The sequence below is a fragment of the Palaemon carinicauda genome, chromosome 14, assembly GCF_036898095.1.
Source record: "Palaemon carinicauda isolate YSFRI2023 chromosome 14, ASM3689809v2, whole genome shotgun sequence".
In the NCBI taxonomy this organism is placed as follows: domain Eukaryota; kingdom Metazoa; phylum Arthropoda; class Malacostraca; order Decapoda; family Palaemonidae; genus Palaemon; species Palaemon carinicauda.
Window position 1 is genome coordinate 111,383,537 of NC_090738.1, and position 27,303 is coordinate 111,410,839.

The following is a 27,303-nucleotide window of genomic DNA, read 5'->3' on the forward strand; positions in this document are numbered from 1 at the left end:
AGTGCTTTCCTTGCTAGTTCTGATCAGAAAAGTTCTAAAGCAGGTCATGACCCCTGTGGAGTGCCAAAATATTCTTTTACGTAGGTTTTTCTTCCTTTCACCTGGTTGGTTCCCCCAAACAGTTGAACTTCCTGATGAGAATCAAAACCTTCAAAAATGTAGACTCAGGGTCTTGTGACTCCCCTGAGTTGGAACCCAAGTCGGAATCCAAAGGGTATATGGTGTATGACTCCAGGGAAAGGTGGCGAAATTCTGACGATCTTCTATCCAGTGCCAGAATCAAGCCTGGTCAGTATTCTACAGAATCCCCTGCAGGCCTAGAGGTTTCCTCTGTTCCTGTGCTAGCCTTGGGTGACTAAGCAATTACCGTACTTGTCCCTCCGAAGGACTATCATGGTCACGTTGGGAAGAATAACGACTAAGCAAACCTTGGGCTACCTGACCCCTGATGACCATGACCTCCTCCAGTGAGCTTGAGGAGTGTTAATGAAGGCGAGTTCTAGAATTACTCGCCATAGATGTCTCAGGGGAATCTCTCACGGTTGGACTACTTATTAGGTCACGTGCGTGGCTATTGTTCTCTAACCTTCTGCCAACCTTTAAAATCCTTCCTTTCCACTGATTGTGCACTATGAGAAAGAGAGAGCATCTTAGTGGGAAATCAATCTCAAGAAGAGTACTTTGTGGTAGCCTTAGTACGACGACTTGAGTGTGACGAATCCTCTCCTCTGAGGAGTGAAGTTCCCTGAACAGGGACTGGTCAAATTGCATCTCTGGAAAGTGTTGAGCACACCCGCCCATAAAAAGGGAGCTAAGGATTTACCATGTGAGTACATCTTACTGGGAGATGTGGGCTCATTATTTGACGAGATGCAGATGTCCAGGTGAGCGATCGTGAACAGCACTTTCTATGAAAGAAGCATGCATAAATAGTAGACCGTGCACGAACAAATGAGTGTATGCTAAGGATTTCTGGAAGTGGAAAGCGCTGTGTAACAGAAGAGTGTTTGTAGGCATGAGCAGATGAAGATTCAGGGTCTGGCAAATACCCTTCAATTGGAGAGCATGCACAAACTGATGACCACACACTAAAAGAAGAACGTGTTAAGTGTGTGTGCATACAACAAAGTGCACCTTAACAGAAGGGTATAAATGCTGACAGGAGAATTTTCAGTTCCTAATGATTGTGTGACAAGTTGGGAGTGCATATGATCAGAAGATTGCGCACAAACAGGTAAGACCTCAGAATCCAATGAATATGTGCTAACTGTTGAGTATGCACGAGCAAGATCTCAAAGTCTGAAAAATGCAGACTAAAAGATTGTTATAGAAGCAGAGCGGGTATGCGAGCATGCGAGTGCTCATAAACAAGAACACGAGCAGTTTTTCTTGTTAGATCTCTCTCTCTCTGTGGTGAGATGCATTGGAAGATTTATCTTCTAATGATGTAAGGATACACCTTCGAATAGCTGGAGGGAGGATCTCTAAGAGAGCTGAAGAAATGCTCTGCATGCTTCAGCAAAGGCTGCAAATTACATTGAAGAGGATCTCTCCTTTTCATCTTATGAAAACAAGCAAAACAAGACGAACCCGTACAGACGACTAGGTTGAAGAAATTGGCTGGGAAGTCAAGGGCGTCTCCTTCCCTTACAAGGACACATCAAATCATATTTTGGACAGTGGAGAGTCAAATCAAGGACTTTTCCAGAGCCAGCAGAAGAATATCATATCAAGAGAGGACTGAGGAGTTGCAAAAGTCTATCTGTTGATGGAATGCCCTCCAGGCCTGAGGGCCAGTGTCCTTAGCCTCACTGTCATGTGAAACTAAATTTTTTAGTTCACCCTGAAGACAGAGCCGAGAGGCAGAAAATAAGAAAATACTAAGAACTAAAAAAACAAACAGAAAAATACATAGGAACTGAAAGAAATGGTAATAATACCTGTGGTGGCGGAGGAAACAGGACTTATGAAGAAAAACCTGACAATACCAAGCATAAATGAGGTTCAGATTGCTGCCATTGAGAGAATAGAGACTTTCTTAAAAAGAGCCCTCGGATACAAAGCTAGTGGAGCATAGAGGTGCAACTATAGACCCCAAGCTTGGGTTCATTGCACCACTGATATAAATGGAAACCAACTAAGATATTAAGACAAAGAAAGAGAAGCAATACCTGCTTCTCTAAGAGAAGCAGATAAATTTACCTCACTCTGGGCTTGCCCTATGGTTAAATAATTGTTGTCATCCTTTGATTTCCTCTACAGAAGAGGGATGCAGAGAAGATTCAGAAGGTACCAGGGAGAAGACAGGTATAGCAGACTTATTGGACTTCGAGAAATACCCTGAATCAGAAAAGTTTCACTTGGACTTCTTCCTCCCACTGCCGTACTCTTCATTCTTTACAGGGTGATACCTGCAAACAATCATGATCTCTGCAAGCAAGGCACAAAGAATGGAGATCCAGACATCTTGCTTACGAAGGTTCCACACCTATGACTGGGAGACCCTGGGAACTAACGAATGCTTACACATGGTTTCTCCATCCTACAGCAAACAAACACTTTAAAGAGAAAACAAAAATTGAAACTGCAAAATTAGGAACACTAAGAGTATAGCATTTCGATACTATTCAGCAGCTTTAGTCAAAGTAGCTTCTCAGTGAGCTGACAGGAGGGCAGCTCACCCGTAACTACGAACACCTTGTTATAAACTTCAACAGCAGTCTCCATCTTCGCTGAAATCTTCCTCCTATTTTAGGACGTGGGATTGTATTAGCATAGGAACAAGCACTATTCAAGACTTCAGAATCTGCAGTATAGTAACATGACAAATTCGAAGATAATTTGTATTTTTCCTAACCATACAAACCTTAGCTATTTACATTGGGTTTACCTTTTAGCGCAGCTGAAATGGCGAGCCATTAGAATTTAACGAGGGTGTATTACCCCCGCGCTAGTTAGCGGGGGGGTAGGGGAGTGGTAGCTAGCTACCCCTCCCCCCCCTCACACACAGATGAATGCTCACTTTCACTTAGAGGTAGGACTTGTCTTGGGGGACAGGGCTGGCGGGCAAATATGTGTAAATAGCTAAGGTTTGTATGGTTAGGAAAAATACAAATTATCTTCGAATTTGTCATTTGTTCCGTAACCGAAATACAAACCACGCTATTTACATTGGGTGACTTACCCATTAGGTAGGGTGGAAAGTCCCCAGCCATACTGGCTTTGGCTTTACCCGGGGACTCAGAATCCGAGTGAGTCACACTCGAGAAAAGGAGTCCCTGCACCTTACAAGTTCCTTGCTCCGCAAGGAACCGTGTGGCCTACATAAGCTTGTGTGTGAAGGAAGAAGTGTGACCCGTCCTAGGCAGTTGACCTGGAGTTCCAGAAGGAACTCTGGGTTAGGACGTTCCCAATACCACCTTGTCAGGGTATGGGGGACGCGACAGTATTGACTCAATACTCGGAACACAAGGAAGCATGGTTTACCTGCAGAGGTTCGAGGTCAGCTATGCAGAGACCAGGATGCTGCCTCCCCGTAGAGGGGATGATGAAGAAAGAAATAAGGGCCAGACATACTTCTTTCGTTCATGCAGACTAAAACCTGATAACAATGCCCTCAACCTTCTGCTACCTGTCCAAAAAGGAGCCTGAGGTTAGACCAGCTGTTGTGTAGCCACCACAGAGCGATAGAAAACGTATCGAGACTCCTGTGGGTCACGCCCTGCGAAGGTCATTAGACGCTTCCAGACTCCAGCTTGTAGCACCTGCGTCACAGAGTAGTATTACTCGAAGGCGAGGGACGTTGCGATGTATCCAACATCGTGCTGTAGGGCGACGTGACGGGGGAGGGTCTGGAGACAGGTCGAGATGAATGTCCTTGAGTCCGGGCTGAAGAGGTATACTGGTGACTCTCCCCTGTGTCCTCCTTGTGCTCCCAAATCGGCTGCAACCGAGGACAAACTGCAGCTGTTCCCAAAGCTAACCTCTCGATTCCTTTACTGGCAAGAAAGAGAAGGTCTTGGGACATCAGATACAGAATGGAGACTCGAAATCTTGAAGGAATTAGACCGAAGGGCCGGGACCCCCAGATTCTGAGTCTAGCCAACAACTCAGGAGCGAACCTGAATGTTGCCTTCCCCTCTTCCTTAGAAAGGGGGAGTCGTACGAGACCCAGAAGATTGCTTACACACTGGCCGTGGCCAGAGTGAGCAGGAGACCCAAGGCGGAATACAATCCGAGGCCTGTCGTAAAGGGTCTTGAGAAGATCTCTTAAAGGACTAAAGAGTCCGGACCATGCTCCAAGTTGGAGGTCTTCCTCCGACTAGGGCAGGGACGATCGTAGCTTCGCATGAGCGAGGAAAGATCCAGCGGGCAGGAAAAAGTTATACCTTTAAGCCTGAAGGTCAGGGAAAGGCTGAGCGACAGGCTTCATTGCCGAGAGCGGAAAGGAGTTTCCTCCCGCCGAAAGGCAATAAGACTGTTATTGCTGGAGAGGAGGCCTCAAGGGAAGAGGTATATCTCCCACAGCACCAACCACCTTAGACGCTTCACTTTGCCTGGAAGACCCCTGCGGATGACTATCGCAGATGGCGCGACCTCCGTACCGCGACTGTAGCGGGTTGTCTCTTCTTGAGGAGGCGGCGTAGTGTCTCCAGGCATGAAGCCAAAGCGACGCCCCGGTTCGGGAGAGATGTCGCAGTGTGGTTGTTTGAGTAGTCTGCGCTGTGGGAGAAGCTCTCCCGGGAGTTCCGTCAGGGGAAGCAGAGGGTCCAGAAACCGTTCTGCGCATAGTCCCAGTGGAGCTCTCCCATTGAAAGGTTGACAAGACAACCTGGTCTTGTTGAGACCCATTCTCCACAGACAAAAAGGAGGGAAGACGCAGGCGTCGAAGTTGTCCCACTATCACCAGAATGCATCTTGCCAGAGTCTCGGGGTCTGAGACTGGGGGGAAGAACAGCGGAAGCTTGAGGTTCCAAGCTGTCGCGATCAGGTCCCCCAGACCAGGACTTGCTGGTTACTGAAGGTCAAAGACCCCCAGGTACACTCTCTCTACAAGGCTCTGCTCGGATAGTCGGAGAGAACATTCCCCTGCCTGGAATGAGACAGCCGATGGTGGTATTGAGAGAATCTCAATCATCCCGGTATCTCTACTGCAAGATGTGAAGGTGTGAAAATGCGTCCCCTGCTGGTTAGAACACGCCAGAATCATGAAGTTGACGCTCACAGGGCGACTCGGCAGGAGCTGTAGGATCTGTAGAGGGGCCAGACTACGGCCCCTAAGCCTGCCTGAATGATGGAGAGGTATCCTTCAGGTCTTGACCATAGGCCTGGACCGGAACATGCCCCCTCCCCCCCTTTCCTTTGACGAGTCCGAGAACAGCATCAAGAATGGGGGGAAAGGACGAGAATATCCACTACCATCAAGAGACTCCATAGGTCAACACCCATTGCAGGTCTAATAGTTCCGCTGGTCCCATAGGGGCCAGGAAGTCCGGATAAACGTTGCCTAAAGCCACCGGAACTTGGACCGCCCCACATGGAACTTATCCTGAGGCGACCGTTCGGACTATAGACGGGTCAATGAGGAAAGGAGAACTAGGAAATGTTCCAAGGTAGGGCTGAATCTCTGCTTGACTGAGAACAGGTACTGCGACTCTCCTCAGTCTTGCCACAGTCAACTGAAAGGAAGGCTCGGAGGATGTGGCAACAGAATCTGGCGTCCCCAGGTGGTCACCCATCCAAGTACCGACCAGAACCGACGTTGTTTAACCTCGCTGGACGGACGAGAAGCGGGGTTTCCAACGTGGTAAGGCCGTTGACTCAATATCATGGCCAGATACTCCAGATGTTGAGGCAGAAGAAGAGAAGGCTCCAAGCAAAATACCATGAACCCACACTCATGGTAAGCATCCGGAAGCTTGTCCCGGCTCTGAAGAAGGTCGAACCCGAGCCTACCGGAGTTGACCAGCCCTCCAAACAGCAGAGGAGGCGGAAACCTGCACCTGAGCGGCCATGAGGAAAGCAGGGAGAGTTCTCTGGGGAAAAAAACCTTCTATGCCACGGCGGGATAGCCACACTGCATCATAAGCAGGAATACTTGCATTCTAGGCTGAATTCGACGAGCTCCCTGGATGATGGATGGAATGGAAACTGAAAGTACCCGTCCTTCCGATCCAGGGTTTAAGGAGTCCTGTCGCCTCGTTACCAGTCTGTTCGATTCTGCTGTTCTACGCTGGCCGAAGTTTGTTCGACAAACTTGATCAGGGCTGAGAGGTCGACTACGGAACTCCCCTCTCAGATCCTTCCTTACAAGAAAGGATCGACTGAAGAGGCCGGGGGTGAAGCCGTCGATGATCCTATGGAAGACCTTCGCCTAAGGTATGGATCATTCTGCCCAACCGGGCAACTCTGCTGACACTATGGCATAGAGGTTCAGAGACACTGAATTCGCTGACAGAGACGGCAGGCGCGATATCCTTGGCTGATCACAGAGATTGTGCGGGAATGGGCATCGGGAAGCTGTCATCCGGATGAGTAACCTTAAGCATCCTCCCAGCAAAAATCCTGCAATCCTAGAGTTCGTGAACTCTGCGGCTCCTTTTAGGACTATGCCCCCCCCGGGGGAGCCTCCCGTACCATCTGTTCCTGACAGGAGGAAACTGCAATTGGACACCTTGTCCCAGTTGTCGTAGCCGATAACTTAGGCCGACGTGGTTGAAAGAAAAGGGCGCTGGAGCCTTGCAGAGTCTGGAAGAAAGCGCCTTGGAGGAGTGAAAACGGAAGTCGATTTCCTCCGCACTGCCGCTGTCTAAGTCTCTGTCCTTGGGCACAAACAGACTCTTCTCAAGGATAGAAGGGTGCCTGAGGTTGTCGACCTCCACAGATGAGACACCCGAAGGAAGCCCTCAATCAGCGCGTCCAGATGGTACAACGTCGAGCTTGTCCGCAAGTTAGATACTTAACGACGAAAGGCCAAGGTGCCTGAGCTCGAGAGGAGGAAAGTACCCATGATCTTCCTGTAGTTTCCTTGAACCAAACCTCGGGCCGTAACCGAGGAGGGAAAGGACCTGGTAAGCCCCCAGAGGAAGGGGTAAGTAGTCACCCCTTGGCCGATGGAGAAATCTCGAACGGAAAGCCCCCCGCCAAAAATCCTTCCAGGGAATGACGGGGAAGGGCTAACCCAGGTTCTGGAAAGAGGAGTGTTGCTCAGACCTCCCTGAAGTTTCTTCCTATTCTTGCAAGTGTCATGCTCTGCATTTACGGGGTGAGGCCGTGTTCTGGAAATACGCTCCAGAAGAACTAGCCAGGCTGGCCATGCTGCGAAAACCCCAATGGGAATCGTGGTCGCAATCGCCCTGGACCTCGCGCGATGGTAATTCAAAGATTTGCGCATGGGCAAACGTGGAAGCGCCCATGCGCGGTCACGCAGGAACGCAACGAAGGTCAGGTAAGGAGCGCAGAAGGAGGGCGAGAGCTGGTGGTCGGCGAGCGATAACCCAAAGACGAGCAATGGATACTGCAAGAATTAGGCCGACGTTCGTGCGAAGAAACACTATAGGTTCGAGCGACGGAACACCGTCGGTTCGCGCGACGGAACACCGTCGGTTCGCGCGACGGAACACCGTCGGTTCGCGCGACGGAACACCGTCTGTCCGTGCGATGGAATACCGTTGGTTCGTGCGCGGGCGAACATTGGAGAGCATGCGTGTGGGCGCGCAGGCGAATGATTGCGCGGGCGCGCAGGCAAGCGGTCGCGCAGGCGAATGGTCGCGAGGGTGGGCAGGTGAATGAGCGCGAGTCCGAGGCGGCAAATGCAAGCGTTAGCGCGATGGCGAGGAAACGCCCTGCTGCGTGGGCGAGGAAGACCGCCGGCGATATGGATAAACAGGCGATCGGTGGTGAGCTGGTGAGAGCTAACACGCAGGTTAGCGATGGCGCGTTGGCGAGCGATGGCGAGCAGCATGCGCAGGTGAGCGATCGCGCGATGGTGAGCAGCATGCGCAGGAGGGCGATCGTGCGATGGCGAGCAGCATGCGCAGGTGGGCGATCGCGCGATGGCGAGCAGCATCCGCAGGTGGGTGATCGCGCGATGGCGAGCAGCATGCGCAGGTGGGCGATGGCGAGCTAGTAGCTGGCGAACCATGTTCCTTCGAAAGCGTTGGAGAACGTCAGTGCGCCGGCTGTAACACACGCGGGCGATCCGGAGATCGCCGAGAGACAGGTGATCGCTGACGTGTAGAACGCTGTTGAATAGGCGATACTAAAATCGCCTGAGCGCGCTGGCGAGCAGGTGATCGCTGGCGAGCTGATGATCGCTGACGAGCAGAAGGCAACGCGTGGAATCCTGCGCATAGAAGAAGAGTCCTTGACCCAGACCTGAACCGAAGTTCTAGATCGCGAGGGCGAACGTGGGCGCACGGGGCGCGTAACAGGAACCAACAGGAACAGCAGGGATGATCATCATGAGAGCGCTGACGAACAGGAGAGCGCTGGCGAAAGGAGAGCGCTAGCGATAAGGAAGCGCCAATGAGCAGGAGAGCGCCTGTGCGCTAACACTGAGCAGGAGCAGGAGAACACAGCAGAAGGGCGCGCAGGGGAACCCTGACACGCAAGGGAAGAACCCCCGTGGGAGGCAACCCTTTGCCCCGAAGGGAACGATGTCCGTCGGGAGACAGATGTCCATCGGAAGACCGTTGCCTGTCCGCTGGGAGACTGATGTCCGTTGGAAGACCGTTGCCCGTCGGGAAGACCGTTGCCCGTCGGAAGACGAGATCAGACTGCTGTCCATCTGCACCAAGGTGGAAGATCAAGAAGGAGGAGTTGTAGGCTGCAAACGGAGATTCAAATAGGCGCCTCTTAGCACCCTTATAGGGAGATGAGAGGCCCTTACGACGAGGCGGACGGTGGGCCTACGGCGAAGGAGGCCAACAGCAACAGCAGCAGAAGAATCCTCCGAAGAGGAGTCTCTGTGAGTGTACTCTCTCGCGAACGAAAGAGAAACACTTCGTAGAAGAGACTGGTCAGCCAGTGACCTAAAAGGAGCAATCCTCCGAAGAGGGGCTCCTGCAGTTGCCCAGCACCTTGAGCGAAACTGCAGGTGTGACCGCTCAGCACCAAGAGCATAGTCGCACGAAAAAAAGGCAAGAGAAGAACCCCCCAAAAGGGGAAAAACTCAAGCCTGGACAGAAAAAACTTCCCTCGGAAGGAAAGTTACCCGCCCAAGGAGCAAGGAGGCAAGCCTCCTGAGAGTTCTAAAATGAACTGGAGAGCTGTCCGTCGTCACGGGAGTACTTCCAGTAGAAGGAGACACGCCCCTGACGAAAATACAAGGGGGGAGGCAGCAACAGCCGAATCCCCAGGCCTCAACAAGACAGCTCACACCGTTGCCATATTACAGAAACGAACTAGATCGGTAACTGTAAAAAAATAAAACAAAAATCATTAGTACACATTCATGCCCCCGGGAAGGCTCCGAAGAGGAATCCCGAGGGAAAGGAAACAAGAATTACACAACAGGCATGTGCCCTCACAACCACTTACACTCACGGAAGGAGAGCTGTAACCAAAACAGAATTATAACAATTATAATTATGAAACTATGTAATTATGTAATTTAAAAATGAATGAACACTAAAGAAAGAACGAAAACCTCAAAATGAATCGTTCTACAGGCTGAAAAATTAACAACCACAATTAGATTCATAAACTAATTGAGACAAACGTACGGCGTAGCAATGCCCCCCCCCCCCCCCCACACGGAAAGGAAGCTACAAGGGCGTAGTAACACGTACTAAAAGGGTGAACGACCTCAAGAGAGAGAGAAAGACATAAGTCAAACTCGATCGCCACCCATAAAATTACGCCGTGGTGGCCTAACTGCCGAGGACTCCACGTAGATATCGTACACTACACACACAACTCTGAAAAGGAAACTCACTGATTTCTATACTCAAATATATATACAAACATGAAAACATGTTTACATATATATTGAGTAAAAGAAAAGTAAGCGATTAAGTAAAGACAAAACAAACAATGGCTGCCAAGAGAGGACCAAGACAGAGACGTCTGTCACAGTCCGAGCCAAAAGTGAAAGTGAGCATTCATCTGTGTGTGAGGGGGGGGAGGGGTAGCTAGCTACCACTCCCCTACCCCCCCGCTAACTAGCGCGGGGGTAATACACCCTCGTTAAATTCTAATGGCTCGCCATTTCAGCTACGCTAAAAGGTAAACCCAATGTAAATAGCGTGGTTTGTATTTCGGTTACGGAACAAATTCATATTTCAAATGAAAACAGACAAATGATTATCATCACTATTGATGTGCTTTTGTAAAAGAAACTTAATGAAGTAGAAAATGTGAAGTTAAGAAATACTACAGCCATGTAAATAAGAACTAAAATCAAAAGAAATTTTGGATCTCTTTACTAAAGGTGCTAAGATTGTCAACTGGGATAGGATAAAAATTATACTAATAAATATGTAATTTTCATAAGTGCATATAAAGGCACATTTATTCACCACATTCACAACTAAAGGAAAATCTAGCATATGGAAGTTGGTAATATCTAACAGGCATTCAGTAAGAAACAAAAAATTGTCATACTGTAACATGAAAATGAATTTCAATAGGATAACAAAAATTTCAAATTAATCAGAAATAGTCAAAATTATTCCCCATAGGACAGATATTGTAAAGGTAAATCAAGCCCTTACAGTTACTATACTATTAAATGATAATTACATGATAAAAAACACTTGATATGTAGATCACATGGATGTACTGTAATGGAAAGAGGCATTCATATAGTCAGTAACATGAACTAACAACAATACTAATGAGAAATTAATATAATTATGATCTTTCTTCCAAGTTAGCAACTCATCGAACAAACAATAGGGCAATAAATTGTTTTTAACAACTCAGCATATTTCTAGATGACTATTAGTTGCAATTCTCCATCATACTACAGTATTTTCCAAATAATAATACAGTATTAACAGGTAAAATAGCTACTGTGAATCTAACAAGGCAAACAACAATTTCCAAATATAAAAATACTGTAACTACTTTGTCTTAAAATGCTTGAATTTGAGAAATACACTATAATGTATAGTAATCAATTTCTTTTCCAAAGCAGCAGGTCTTCCAGGTTACCTTTTAACAGAAAATGCAAAAAATAGGTTTGCTTTTAGGGTTAAGACTTGTTAAATTCCTTTTCTTACATTCAATTAGATTTCTTTAGATCTAACTTTTATTTCTAGAAAATTCTGGGAACTTGTAATAGTGCAACTACAGTACGAGCAATTGAACTTCTGTTACAGGACTAACAAACAGTAAAACCACAGCCCAACATGACTAGTGTTTTAACAGTGAAAACTTTTTTCAAGGTTTATAGCAATGGAAAAACAGATTTCCAAACATCAAATTACTGTCATTTAAGACTGTAATACCAGAAATTTAACCAATAAACTCTCATACAAATATTTTGTAACAAAAATAAGCCAAATAATTTCTACATATTGCACATTACACTTAAAAATTCAGCATATCCAATAGAAATTTACAACCTTTCCTGGCAATTCTAATGATCAAAAACATTGTTATATTCAGAACCTTCATTATCCCTTGAATTATGACCACACAAGAATCTTTCAATCTATCAACTTCTTAATGCCATAACATTTCAGAATGAGGCAGACTCACAGGTACAAAAGTTTCTTGTGATATCTAAAAATAAATAAGGTTTATAAAATTACACTAAAGCAGATACTGTACAATACCATATAAAACAATTAACAATATTACTATTTTGCATGATACTCCCTAAACAATTGGAATCTGTTATACCTTCAAGCACTTACAGCAATCAACTCTTTTACATACACTAGATCTAATGCATTTATGAAATTTGAATAGAAATGTACGAACTGATTAAAGAATTTGTACATACCGATTTCAGTTTTGTACTATAAGTACTAAGTTTGAAAAGTGTAGATAAGTAAATAAAATGACACAATGCATCTCTTCCTGAATGGACATTAAAGTGTGAATCATACCCAAGAAAAATAATTAGCATAGCTACCTAGGTATATAGTTTTTTGAACTTTAAAATGGCAGGTCTTTCGGTAACAGATTACTCTCACATATATCTTGTGCAAATCTTATTTGCTTCTACAAAATACTAAAATCAAAATGTTAAACTTAATTCAATTTAAAGAGGTTCATATAAAACCACTGCTTTCTAACCTAACAAAATATATACTTGGATACCAAAAACTGCAAATATGATTCACAAAAGAGGTAGCCCAATTGAAGTTGTGTCATATTTTGTACTAGGCTAGGAATTTAGAGAAAAAAGGCAGTAGCTTTCTATAAAAGTCTAAATAACGACCAATAATTTACGCTAGGTATCACTTCCAGAATCACTCCCTGTGTCCTTTTCAGAAGTTGATGATGTGGCAATGTTCGGAGAGTCACTACCGGTGTCGTGAATGGGGGAACTGTCCACTTCAGTGTCGCTTACTACATCGTCGAAGGAATTTTCAACTCTTGCACTGGTGTCTGAGTCAATGATTATTTCAGAGTCCTCTAAACACCCGCTATCACTTTGCTTCAAGTGTTCCACATTGTCACTATGAAGTCCATCATAAAACTCCACCCAAGGGTCCTCAACCATATTATCACTAATAAACTTATCAATGGGTATGCTTGAAATTGGACCGCGACCTCTTGATCTGTCCCATCCACCTTTATTATTCCCATTGGAATCTGGAGAGTTAAAGTCATTGTACGATCTATTCTGGCGATCTCTAAAGTTGTCTCTGCGACCACCACCACCACCATGACTAAATCTACCTCCTGGAGTGACGTTAAAGTTTCCTCTTGGTGTCGAGTAACTCATACCAGATGAGTTTGGATTATATCTTCCACCGGGAGTATTACCATACCCATGGCTATGTCCGTGGCCATGGTGACTTCGAGGACTAGGCATTCTTCCAGCAGGAGATTGTTGGTAGGGGTGAGCAAACCTTGAATTGTTGTTGTTGTTGTGTCGTCCACCGCCAGAATTTCTGTTGAAGTTGAAACGCCCATGCCCCTGGCTGTTACCATGTCTGTTATCATTGCTGTTACTGTTGCTTCCAATGTTGGAGAACGGGATGAAGTTCTCTGACGGCGTCGCAGGACTTTGGTATTGGGGTCCCCCAAAACTGTTGTTCCCCACTGGAGGTCGGGTCATCATTAAGAATCCAGGCGTAGATGGACGCTGCGGAGTACGTTGTTGATTTCCTTGACCACTAAGGAACGGATTAGGTAACCGACTCATCACTAAAGTTCGGCAGATTGCTATTTTTCTGATGATTTCACTTCAAAAAGACAACGAGTGAAAACCGATACAAGTCTGTTTGGGTAACGATACTTAAGTCTCGAGCTTCCAAGTTTGAATGATGTTTAAACGCCTCTCTGTCCTTGGCCTCACGCATGGATGTTTGTGATAGTTCTCAGTTTGTAATAGTGGATCTAGGAGAAAGATAACGAAAATAATAATAGATTTCTATTGCATTTTTTGTTTTGTATTCTGGATATTTCAATATTTTTTTTTATTTCTTCATGTAATTACATATACTCCTGTAAAGAAGTTTTGCGCACGGGCTAATTTTTTTCTTTGGTAGTGTTTCTTATGACACATTCATAAACATGATAGATGGTGTTAGATATATAATTATTTTCCAACTGTTTATATAGATTTATTAATATGTAGACTTTGTTGATATTCGGTAAAATATTTTGAGAGTCATTACATTTTAATTATTGAGGTAAGCTACGCTAAAATTCGCAAGGTCGAACGCCCGCACAGGCAGATAATGTGTGCAACAGCAGATGTAAACATACTATTGTAGTGCTTGTGCGCTATCGTAGCAGGAGCAAAGGTCAATTATTATTATTATTATTATTATTATTATTATTATTATTATTATTATTATTTCGTGGTAGGAGACCCTCTTTTAGGCAGGTTGAGTTAAAAGTAATGACTGCATCGACAGAGTTTATTTTCTTATCCAATTTTTCTATTTTCCGGATAATTCTCTTCTCTAGAGCGCTACAATCAGCCAGCAGACTTGAAAAATTCATCAGTCGGGTTAATGACAAAATCGGGAAGACTTTTCAAGTATATTCTCACAAAATACAAGTAAAACTATTTTGTACCAAAAGTTTTACTTGTATTTTGTGAGAATATACTTGAAAAGTCTTCCCGATTTTGTCATTAACCCGACTGATGAATTTTTCAAGTCTGCTGGCTGATTGTAGCGCTCTAGAGAAGAGAATTATCCGGAAAATAGAAAAATTGGATAAGAAAATAAACTCTGCCGATGCAGCCATTACTTTTAACTATTATTATTATTATTATTATTATTATTATTATTATTATTATTACAAGCCCAGCTGCAACCCTAGTTGGAAAAGCAAGATGATATAAGCCCAAGGGCTCCAATTGGGAAAAATAGCCCAGTGGGGAAAGGAAGTGAAGAAATAAATAAACGATGTAAGAAGTAATGAAAAAATGAAATAAGATATTTGAAAAAAAAAACATTAATAACATTAAAATAGATAATTAACATATAGACTATAGATAGACTTATGTTAGCCTGTTCAACATAACATTTGCTGCAAGTTTGAACTTTTGATTGAATTTCTACTGATTCAACTACCCGATTAGGAAGATCATTCCACAACTTAATCACAGCTGTAATAAAAGTTTTAGAATACTGTGTAGTATTGAGCCTCATGATGGAGAAGGCCTGACTATTAGAGTTAACTGCCTGCCTAGAATTACGAATAGGATGGAACTGTCCAGGAAGATCTGAATGTAAAGGATGGTCAGAATCATCAAAAATCTTATGCAACATGCATAATGAACTAATTGAACGACGGTGCCAAAAATTAATATCTAGATCAGGAATAAGAAATTTAATAGACTGTAAGTTCCTATCCAACAAATTAAGATAAGAATCGGTAGCTGAAGACCAGACAGGAGAACAATACTCGAAACAAGGTAAAATTAAAAAAAATAAAAACACTTCTTGAGAATAGACTAATCACCGAAAATCTTGAAAGACTTTCTCAATAAGCCCTTTTTTGTGCAATTGAAGAAAACATTGACCTAATGTGTTTTTCTAAAGTAAATTTGCTGTCGAGAATCACACCTAAAATTTTAAAAGAGCCGTACAAAGTTAAAGAAACATTATCAATGTTAAGGAGCCATGGTCCTTGACCTACTTACAATCATACTTTGAGTTTTGTTAGGATTCAACTTCATACCCCATAATTTGCACCATGCACTAATTTTAGCTAAATCTCTATTAAGGAATTCAGCAACCCCAGATCTACATTCAGGAGATGGAATTGATGCAAAGAGAGTAACATAATCTGCATATGCAACAAGCTTGTTTTCTAGGCCAAACCACATATCATGTGTATATAATATGAAAAGTAATAGGCAAAGAACACTACCCTGGGGAACACCAGATATCACCATCCTATACTCACTATGGTGCCCATCAACAACAACTGTTTGAGATCTGTTGCTTAAAAATTCAATAATAATGCAACAACAATAATCGACCCACTCACTCCCAACTGTTTGAAAACAAGGGCCTCATGATTAACACGGTCAAAAGCCGCACTAAAATCAAGGCCAATCTTACGAACTTTTTGACCACAATCAAGGGATTTCTGTACAGTATTAGAGATTGTAAAATAGGCATCACATGCTCCAAGGCCTTTACGAAAACCAAATTGCAAACTAGGGAATAGATGATTACCTTCAGCAAACCTATTAAGACGTTTTGCCAGAAGACGTTAAAAAACTAGATAATATCGGGAGTTATGGAAATTGGGCAGTAATCAGCTGGACTCGAGCTTCCACAAACACATTTACTTAGTGGATGACATACTAACATTACCAATGCTCCAACAAGTGCTAAGAGTTCCTCTTCTTGCTAACTTGCGAAAAATAACAGATAATTTTGGAGCTAAGAAATCTGCAGTCTTTATAAAAAAAAACCCACAGGAAAAATACCATTTGGGTCTACACCTCCATAAACATCAAAGTCTATCAACAGAGCTTTAATTTCACGAGATCGAAAAGCTAAACTAGTTAGTTTAACTTCAAGAAAACAGGAATGAGGAAGTTCGAGTTTTTCATTACTATGTTTACTGTCAACACATCAGCCAAAAGGGTTGACTTTTCCTTTGGACAGTGAGTGACTGAGCAATCTTGTTTAAGTAAAGTAGGAACTGTTGCATCTACACCAAAGAGTGCAAATTTAAGGATAGTCCACCACGATGTTCCTGGGTTGTACCAGAAAGAGTTTCTTTTATGGTTAGATTGTATTCCTTTTCAACAGAAGCAGAAACTCTGAACAAAATCTCTAAGCTGAGTATAGTTATTCAAGGTCAAATCGGATCTGTTACCCTTCCAAAGTTGATAGGCCTCCTGCTTCTCCAAATACGCACGTCTACAATCGTCATTGAACCATGGTTTGTCCTGCACTCGGTACCTTAGCACACGAGAAGGGATACGCCTATCAATTATATTGACTAGATTCTCATTCAAAGGGACAAAAGGATCAACACTACTATACAATTGTGACCAATTCAAGCCCAAAAGATCGTGCAAAATCCCATTCCAGTCTGCTTGCGATTGCATATAAATCTTTCATGAGTGTGATACATCAGGGACAGGCTGCTCAGTCTTCGCTACTAATGAAATAAAGGCATGATCAGATGTCCCGACTGAAGAACCAACCTTACTTATTATAACGCCAGGGGACTGAAGGGAGTCAGTGTATACGAGGTCCAAGCAGTTACCAGACCTGTGTGTAGCTTCACTTATGATTTGCTTACAGCCTGCTTCAGAGGCAAAATCTGAAGCTCTTAAGCCATGGCGATCGGTAGGAGAAACAGAACTTAACCACTCACTATAGTGAGCATTGAAATCACCATTGCACCAACAAAGACAAAAGAGGCCCTTCTATCTTCTACTTGTATATTAGCCATAATGGTAAGAAGACAATCGAAGATAAAACCATCCATGTCTGGATTCCGGTAGATCGAACACAAATAAAAGTTATGCCTGCCACAAACTTTTATTACCTGAATCTCATGACCTCCACATTCATAGCAGGACTTATGAGAAGCAAAGTACTCGGTCCTGATATACAGCGCCTCCTGGACCCAGGGATGGCATCACGTTTCAACATTATTTGCTTCTTAAAACTAGTTATAAGGAGCTCAGCTAAGGGCCTCATATTAGAAACCAAAGTTTCTGAGTACAAAAGAATATAATACTGTAAATCTTGAATATTTGCATGGAGATCACGAATATTGCAATACAGTAAACGACATTGACGAAATCTATGACGTGCTGGTCCCGGATTTCGCTCAATGTCTCCAGACATCATAAGAATTAATGGTAATGAAAAAAGAAACATCATACTTAAAAACTGAATTGATAAGAATAATAACAAAAACAATATGTACAGAAATATAAATAAAGTGATTGATCATACCCATAAACTACAGAAAAAAAAGGTCGGAAAAACTGGTCATCATGGAGGAACCGATACACCATGCAAGGCTAAATACCCTCCAGGTCCCAGGATAGTCAGTAAAGGGAAGGCAGTAAAGATAGTTTGAGAAGAAAAAGAATCAGATAAGGAAAAATCAACCTCTTGATAAACCACCAGGCATCCATGCCATTCTATTAAGCCTGCCCAACGCACCCTAAAAAAAAAAAAAAAAAAAAAAAAAAATCAGATGGAATAGTGTGCCCGAGTGTACCCTCAAGCAAGGGAACTCTAACCCAAGACAGTGGAAGACCATGGTACAGAGGCTATGGCACTACTCAAGACTAGAGAACAATGGTTTGATATTTTTGGAGTGTCCTTCTCTGCCACGGAGTCTCTTCTATCCTTACCAAGAGGAAAGTAGCCACTGAACAATTACTGTACAGTAATTATCCCCTTGAGCGAAGAAGTGTTTGGTAATTTCAGTGTTGTAAGGCGTATGCGGAAAGACGAGAATCTGTAAAGAATATGCCAGACTATTCGGTGTATGTGTAGGCAAAAGAGAGAAAAAAGAGCCGTAACCAGAGAGAGGAATTCAATGCATTACTGTCTGCCCAGTCAAAGGATCCAATAACTCTCTAATGGTAGTATCCCAACGGGTGGCCGGTGCCCTGGCCAACCTACGACCTCAGGTATAAGTATCTGTAATGAATGTGTATAGAGAAAAGATGAAAGTAATGTAGATATAAGGAAAGTCAAATGCTTTACATGGCACAAGAAATGCAGAAATATGTAGGCATGAAGAGAGTAGGATGTTAGAAAAATACAGCACAGTAGTCTATATGAAAAAGTTGCGTCAAAAAATATATGGTAATGGCGGAAATATAACTGAAATAATAGAGCAAAAATTAAAGATTTAGAAAACATACAAATGATAAGAAATGTATATGAACAACAGGGCTGAATCGATAATAAGGAAAGAAGTGCGTCGTTTGGAATAGTCTATAAGAAAATACAGTGATGCTACTAATACTGTAAGGAAATCGTCTTACCCGCCGTGTTTCCTTCCCCTGGACTCTTTTCTGATAATTATAACTTTATTATTTGCTCCACGCAGTGGATTTTCATGTATGATAATGTATATTTCAGAATAAATTAAAAAATATCAAGGAGGTAGCCTCATGAAATATACATTATCATACAGTGGATTTTCATGTATGATAATGTATATTTCATGAGGCTACCTCCTTGATATTTGTTAATTTATTCTGAATGAAAACACAAATGATTTGGCGGTTGGAAATGTTTCCCTCCCGGCCTACTTATCCGTCCGCACTGTAATATAGTGACCGTTGCATGTTCAGGGTCTTACACAAGGTAAGGCAATCTATACAGACAGACAGCATGTTCAGTAATTAGTTTTTTTACGGGCTGCCCAACGGCAATAGCCCGTGTCTTACAGAAGGTAAGGCAATCTATACAGACAGTAATTAGTCAGTCTCTCTCTGCTCGTCTTGTCCTCACAATAGATATTAATAGCTGAAGAAAATCAATCAATCGAGTAATCGGGAAGGTAATTGAAAATCAAATTAAAAAACCTTGTGTGATATTGCATTAAATAAATTTGCTGTAGATGTCAAACAAATTTAAAAGAAATCATGGAGAAAAGCCCTTAAAGAGAAATTAAGATAAGAATTGTGTAATAATGTAGAAGATAAAATAAAAGAACAGAATAAAGAGGTGAAGGAAATAAGATTTATATAAGCAAATATAATGTAAATAAGATCCTAGGTCAAAGTAGGGAAATTATTACATATTGGATAAACGATATTGAAGAAGTTTAACTAAATCGGGATCTTTAGATATAGGCCTTACTGAAGTTTACGCTTGGGAAAGATAACATCAGAAAAGTGCAGTAGATTATGTGAGATGTAAATTATATACATTTTCAGTGAAATTATGATATATGAAAAAAATCAATAGTTTATATGATCATAATCTGAATCTGATCACCATCAAAATTTGGTATGAAAACAGAGCAACGTTATTCTAACGAGGGAATGTGGGAAAAATGCTTCAGTTGAAATGAAGATAATTTTGATGGAAGAAATCATAAAGAAATCATAGGTATAGACAGAATGGAAAGAAGGTACTTGATAATGAAATAAGTAACATAGAAGGAATTGCTGAAAGTATATGCGAAGATATTACTTGAGGAAAACAACGTACAAGAACAACCCTGTGCGGATGATGAAATAGGATGAATAAAGTGAAGAAAAGAACGGAACAGGAGGAAAATAAATGAAAATATCAAATAGCAAAGGGAAACATTAAAAAGATAGACACGACGAAACGAAGTAAAATTTGTAATGGCTAACGCAGAAAGAAATATCTGTCTGAAAAAATATAGACACCACAAGATACAAAATGAGACGATTATAAAAAAAGATAGTAAAATATAGATAAGATAAGGAAAAAAAAAACTAAAAATTCATAATGTAACATATCTTTACAACGAACAAGGAAAAAAATAGATGGTAATCGTTAGAAGATGCAAAAACATTCGCAAATATTAAAATATAATAGACATAGTGTGGAATGAAGAAAATAGAACAGAATATGAAAATGGGATGGAAGAACTAAATTATTGAAATAAAGTAACATTCTGGAAGTGTAAAGCGAACATTATGACCTAGTCGTGTAAAGAAAACCATAACAACAAAGAAAAAAAGAAAAAACAAAAATAGCTATAGGTAAACAACCACCCCCCAAAAAAAAAAAAAATCATAAATGATTGAAAGTAAATAAATTAGCAGGCCTTGGCGAGCTTAAACCTAACTTCTTCGAAGCGCTAGTGAAGAGTAAAGCATATTCAGAAACGTTACAAACTTTTTACAATGAGGAAACAGCAAAAAAAAAAAAAAAAAAAAAAAAAAAACTGAAAGGGGTGTGAGACAGAAAATCGTTGAAAAGAAAGACATATGACCAAATATTTGAGACCAACAATGGGGGTTACTAGTGGAATAAGACAAGAATGATGATAGTTATATCAGTTTAAGTAGCTGAAATAATAGAAAGACTGGAAGAGGATGGAAAGATTTAAAAACTTAATTAGTAAAGAGTCATCATTATTCTTTTCTTACGATACTTTGGCTATAGCAAAAATATAGAAGAGGCAGCACTTAATATTCAGCTTCCCGTAAAAATACATACATACATACATACATACATACATACATACACACACACACACACACACACACACATATATATATATATATATATATATATATATATATATATATATATATATATATATATATATATATATATATATATATATATATATTGATTTGAAATGAATAAAATGAAGAGTAACACTTTTATACACAATATGAAGGATAGACCAGATCACAAAGGTGGAATCAAAGTGGCAGAAATGTGTTTTATTTATGAATTAATATAGATAGAAAGCTCAATGTATATCAAACGCCCTCCCAAAAATATTAATAAACAAAAACTCGATAAAAGTTATAATTTGTAAGAAAAGGTTTTGGAAAGGTATTACATTATAATCCACTTTATATGAAACATAAGGGAAGAAATTAAAGTTTTCAACTTTTGTGAAATTTTCGAAAATAAAATTCATTCAAAAAAATTCCATGAATATTGAAAAAAAAATGAATCAAAAGAGTTTCAGCAGTCATACAACGAAGACAGAGATGAAATAAAGGTAAGTCATAATTGATAGGAAAGCCAAATTATATACCATATGCAGAGAAAAAGATAGACCGTAATATAAAAAATAAAGAAATGTTAAAAATTAAAAGACAAAAGAAATCACTTTGAGTACCTGCAAAGACAAATTCTTAACTTCATGAACCCTCTATAAAACAATTGCTAATTTAATTACCTTCACTATCGTGAATTTTATATATATATATATATATATATATATATATATATATATATATATATATATATATATATATATATATATATATATATATATATATATATATATATATATATATATATTGATTTGCTAACTTCGAGTGTGAGTTTTCGTATTTTCAACATTTTGCCACAACCATTTTGAAAACTAGTAGAGAACATTCCCAGATTACATTATGTTATAGGTACTTTAGAAGGATGATTAAGTATAGGCATAAGACAGATAACAAGAATGAACAAGGCAGAAATAAAATCGGAAACCAGAAAGTGGGATACTGAAAAGTGAAAAGAAGAAATAGAAAACAAAGTGAGCTTAGAAATATATAGAACGTTGAAGAAAGAAATAAAAGAGTTACTTTATGACAATACATTTGCTTCAGTGATATTTTTTAGAGCAATAAATAATACGATAATACAAAATATTGTAATACTGAAAAGTGAAAAGAAGAAATAGAAAGCAAAGTGAGCTTAGAAATATATAGAACGTGGAAGAAATGAATTAAAGAGTTACTTTATGACAATACATTTGCTTCAGTGATATTTTTTAGTGCAAGAAATAATACAATAATACAAAATATTGTAAAGAGACACAATGGGGGAATGTAAACTGTAATTTTTGTGAAAATGAGGAGGAAAATTTGATACATATTTTGTTGTTTTGCCAGGAATATAGAAAAGAAAGGAAATAAGTAATTGAGCTACAACAACCATACGAGGAAGACCTTAAGGAAATAGTAGGACTATTTTTATTTAGTGAAACAAATACAAAAAAGAAAAAAGAAGTATTAAACCTGATGTGGAGGAAAAGACAAAACGATATAAGAAGATAAACTTTGGAGGCGCTGTTGCAAAGGATACGATGCCTCAACCCAGAACCCGAAGTCCTGAACCTGGCTGACGGTCCAAACTTGAGTGAGGTGACTGAATCAACATAAGATTGCACGTTGCTGCTATTTGTCACTGAGGTAAGTATTATAAATAACAAGGTATTCTGTTATTAGTTGTATCAATGGAAATCAAATTTGTATAATATAGTCAGATTCCTTTTGTCAATTTTACTCTTAAATGTGTTGAGCGCGGAATCATAACATTTACTTGTTAAATATTTGACTATTTGGTATTATTTTACTGTTATTCGTTAGTTTTATTTCATGGCAGAATGTTAGGATTCGATCTTTACTAATAACAGTTTCAGGTATAGATGCCATGGAATAAACTACAATGAAACCTAGATTTACTGAGAATTTTAGAACCTTAATGACAATTGATAAAGGAGATTTTGTAGAAAGGCAATACTTTTAAGAGTCCGTCATATTCAGTCCGTTGTTCTGCAGACAGGGTAGAATATGATAAAATTACAGATTAAAGGTTAAGATTTGATCAATAATGTTGGTTATAGTACTGTTAAAATAAGCTTAATTACAATAATAAACATAAGCTAAGAAGTTTTGCACCTATCTATTATGCAATATAGTTCTTGCAAACTTATTTTGCGGAGTGAACATTTAGGAACCAGGAACCCTTTGTATATCACCGGCCAATTCCTCACGCATTCATTAAAAATAGTCATTAACTAACCTAACCTACAGACTGTGTCCATACCTACTTTTCTAACGGGGGCGTTGGGGGGGGGGGGCGGCTAATGCCCCCTGCAACCCCCCTTACACTGCCATATTCTCAGTTAGACATAATAATACATACAGGTGGCCGCTATCATACATACAATCCCCCTTTTTTAAATATTTAACTTAGCCGGTGAATATATAATAGCTGCAACTCTGTTGCTCGACAGACAAAAAACAGTAAAAACTCGCCAGCGATCGCTATACAGGTTGCGGGTGTGCCAACCAGCGCCAACTGTCGGCCAGATACCACTCTCTCGATGTAAACAAAGACTCAATTTCTTCTCTGTCGACGTGTCGACAAGACGTACTTTACTCGCTGTTGAACCTGGAGTTTTTTCACATCATATTTGGTGAAGTACTTTAATTTGGTTTGAGCTTTTGCAGTACAGGTGTTTTTCTTCAAATAAATCCTTGAACTCTTTTTTGGATCGGATTAATTGTTGATGACTTAGATCGTTTTTTGGAATTTTCCCTTGACTAATTCAAAATGGCTGACCTTTCACAAGTTCCCAAGTTCAGAAAATGTAATGCTAGGGACTGTCATAGGCGTCTTCCAAAGGCTTCTCTCGACCCTCACACTGTTTGTTCCAATTGTCGGGGTAAAACCTGTCAATTGGAAGATCGGTGTGAGGAATGTGTGGGCTTTTCGGAATTCGATTTTATCGAATTTGAGAAATATACACGCAGACTAGAGAGAGATAGGGTAAGGAGAAGTTCTTCTAGGTCGGTAGATTTTTCCTCTCCACATGCCCCTGAACCTAATCCTTCCCCTGTAGTGGTTGTTCCTAACCCCCCTCCTAGCACTCAGGAACCGTCGATGGCAGACATGATGCATGCTATTCATGCCTTGGGGGAGAGAGTTGAGGCCCTAGCAAGTGACCGGAATCAACTCATGGCGGACGTAAAGGAACTAAAGTGCCAAAGTGCCGCGGCGGAAAGTGTTAAAGTGCCTAGTGTTTCTCAAAGTGTTGTGAACAGTGTTGCGCTTGAGGGTTCGTCTGTTCGTGCCTGTCGTCCTCCTAGTCCGGGACCTCTTGCAAGCTCCCAAGCCCAGGGGAGAAGCAATGTCGTACGACTCATGGGTTCGAGAGGCCTTGATCAGCGAACAGACGTTCCCTCTATGGTATCAGGCGTATCTCCCCAAGATCGCCCCTACCAACGTAAGACGAGAGAGCCCATTTTTACCTCGTCGTCCGAAGGTGTTTCTCGTAAGAAACCTTGGACCAAGGTCTCCAGACCTTTGAAACGTAAGTCGGTCCCTTCAGGACAAGTCCAACGTCCCGGTTGTAGCCACTGGGACAGTTTGGACTCGTTGCCGTCATCGGATGACTGCTCGCCGCCTAAGAGAGGCAAAGTTGTGCCGCCTCAGTCGCTCACCCCGTCTGTTGCCGCACCTGCTTCCGTAGACCCTAAATGGGTGTTACTGCAGGACATGCAGTCCAAGCTTGCGTCCTTGATGGAGGACTTCAATGCGGAGAAGGTTGCCGCACCTTCTGGCCAACAACCATCCAAGCGGTCTGTTGTGCGTCCTGTTGACGTTGAGGTAGCTTTCTCGCGTCAACCAGTGGGGGTAGTACCTCCACCGATGCGACCCAGTGTGGGTTTCCAGCCGCACGTTGACGTTAGGCAACGCACGGAGATGGTTGTTGACGTTCAGGACGTTCATCAACCATCAGAGGTGACTTGTTTTGACGCGGTGCGTCAACCTCCGCAACCCGGTATGGTGTTGACTGCACAACCCAGACGGTCTAAACAGTCTCGGGTGGACGCTGTGCGTCCTCGCGCACCTATGGTTGTTGACAGTTCCCAGACTGTTCAGCAGTTCCATGACGCTGCGTCCGGCTCCGTCACGCATGCACCAGTGCGACCGGACTCGGCGAGTCAAACGTTGCCCACTCCTTTGCCGTTTTCTCATCAGTTATCGGATGAGGAACTGTCAGATGAGGACGTTGCTGAACCACAAGAGGATCAACCTTCAGAACTTGATGAGCCTAAGGCAGCTCAACCATCCTTGGACTTTAGAAAAGTCATGGCTGTGTTTAAGGAGTTGTTCCCTGACCACTTTGTTTCTGTGGCTCCTCGTTCGCCGCCGTCAGAGTTTGTATTAGGCGTTCCTGCCTCCGTGCCTGCCTTTACTAAACTCGTTCTCTCTCGCTCATCCAAGAGAGCTTTGCGGCTGTTGGGCGATTGGTTAGAGACCAAGAAGAGTTTAGGGAAGACAGCATTTGCCTTCCCCCCATCTAAACTCTCGTCTAGATCGAGCGTCTGGTATGCCACGGGAGAAGTTCTCGGCTTGGGAGTTCCTGCCTCTGCCCAGGGCGACTTCTCAAGTCTTGTAGACTCTCCCCGCCGCCTTGCCATGAGACGCTCGAAGATTTGTTGGTCACCATCGGACCTGGACCACCTTCTTAAAGGTATTTTTAGGGCTTTCGAAATCTTTAACTTCCTAGACTGGTGCTTAGGAGCCCTGAGTAGGAAAATCTCTTCTGCGGACAAGGATGTTTCCTTACTCATTATGTCCTGCATAGACAAGGCCGTCCGTGATGGGTCCAACGAACTTGCTGCTTCATTCACGTCCGGAGTCCTGAAGAAGCGAGAGTCTCTATGTTCTTTCCTGTCTGCTGGAGTGACGCCATGCCAAAGATCTGAGCTACTCTTTGCGCCCTTGTCCAAGTGCCTATTTCCTGAAGTCTTGATTAAGGAAATTGCCTTGTCGTTAGTACAGAAGGACACCCACGATCTAGTTGCGTCCTCGGCTCGCAAAGCTCCCCCTTTGCCGACATTGTCTGCTAGACCGAGGATAGACACTCCAGCGTCTCGATTTATCCCGCCCTTTCGTGGCAGAGCCTCCAGCAGGGGAGGTGCTCGTGCCGAAGGGAAGCGAGGGAAGAGGAAAGGATCCAAGTCCTCTAAGGGCAGAGTGTGACTGCCCGCAACTTCAGACAGCAGTAGGAGCCAGACTCAAGAACTTCTGGCAAGCCTGGGAGAAGAGAGGCGCAGATCAACAATCTGTGAGGTTGCTCAGAGAGGGGTATAAAATCCCTTTTGTACGCAAACCCCCTCTAGCGACGTCCCCCATCGATCTCTCTCCCAGGTACAGAGAGGAAGAAAAGAGACAAGCCCTGAAACTGGAAGTGTCTCTTTTGCTAGAGAAGGGAGCGGTGGTCAAAGTCTCGGACCTTCAATCACCGGGATTTTACAACCGTCTCTTCCTAGTATCAAAGAAGACAGGAGGTTGGAGACCGGTGCTAGACGTCAGTGCTCTGAATGTCTTTGTCACAAAGACGAAGTTTTCCATGGAGACCACAAAGTCAGTCTTAGCAGCGGTCAGAAAGGAAGACTGGATGGTCTCTCTAGACCTAAGGGACGCCTACTTCCACATCCCCATTCACTCAGACTCCCAACCCTTTCTGAGATTCGTCTTCGAAGATGTGGTTTACCAGTTTCGGGCCCTGTGCTTTGGCCTAAGCACAGCTCCTCTCGTGTTTACGAGGCTGATGAGGAATGTGGCGAAATTCCCCCACTTATTGGACATCCGAGCCTCCCTTTATTTGGACGACTGGCTTCTCAGAGCCTCTTCCAGTCGTCGCTGTCTGAAGGATCTCAATTGGACTCTAGATCTGACCAAGGAATTGGGACTCCTAGTCAATTTGGAAAAGTCGCAGCTGGTCCCATCCCAAACTATTCTGTATTTAGGGATGGAGATTCACAGTCAAGCTTTTCAGGCTTTTCCGTCGGCCCCCAGAATAGATTAAGCCCTGCTCTCCATCCAGAAGATGCTGAAGAAAGAACGCTGCTCAGTCAGGCTGTGGATGAGTCTGGTAGGGACGCTGTCATCCCTGGAGCAATTTGTATCACTAGGAAGACTACACCTCCGTCCTCTTCAATTCCATCTGGCTTTTCACTGGAAAAAGGACAAGACGCTAGAGGCGGTCTCGATCCCGATTTCCGAAAAGATAAAGTCTTGTCTGACTTGGTGGAAGGACAATATCAGTCTAAGAGAGGGTCTTCCCCTGGCAGTTCAGATACCCAACCACGTTCTCTTCTCGGACGCATCGGACTTGGGCTGGGGCGCGACGCTGGACGGTCGGGAATGCTCAGGTCTGTGGAACTCGAGTCAGAGGAGCATGCATATCAACTGCAAGGAGCTTTTG

General features: G+C 42.5%; 2 protein-coding genes and 1 pseudogene across 2 annotated transcripts in view; 1 reads left to right on the forward strand and 2 right to left on the reverse strand.

The window, feature by feature from the left end:
• Positions 1–5,701: 5,701 nt before the first annotated feature.
• LOC137653867 (5S ribosomal RNA) lies at positions 5,702–5,820 on the reverse strand (annotated as a pseudogene).
• Positions 5,821–10,480: 4,660 nt separating this feature from the next.
• LOC137653615 (uncharacterized protein DDB_G0292186-like) lies at positions 10,481–13,475 on the reverse strand. The gene has a single exon (XM_068387169.1). The coding sequence runs from the start codon at positions 13,325–13,327 to the stop codon at positions 12,407–12,409; it is 921 nt and encodes a 306-aa protein (XP_068243270.1). The 5' UTR covers positions 13,328–13,475; the 3' UTR covers positions 10,481–12,406.
• An 8,906-nt stretch (positions 13,476–22,381) lies between these two features.
• LOC137653224 (probable U3 small nucleolar RNA-associated protein 11) overlaps positions 22,382–27,303 on the forward strand; it is a 79,612-nt gene continuing 74,690 nt past the window's right edge. The window contains exon 1 of the mRNA XM_068386591.1: positions 22,382–22,489. The gene's annotated coding sequence lies outside the window, so the exon portion shown is untranslated. The remainder of the gene's footprint in view (positions 22,490–27,303) is intronic.

Coding starts and splice junctions, on each gene's coding strand:
- LOC137653615 (XM_068387169.1), bottom strand. CDS start 13,327: ATGAGTCGGTTACCTAATCCGTTCCTTAGTGGTCAAGGAAATCAACAA.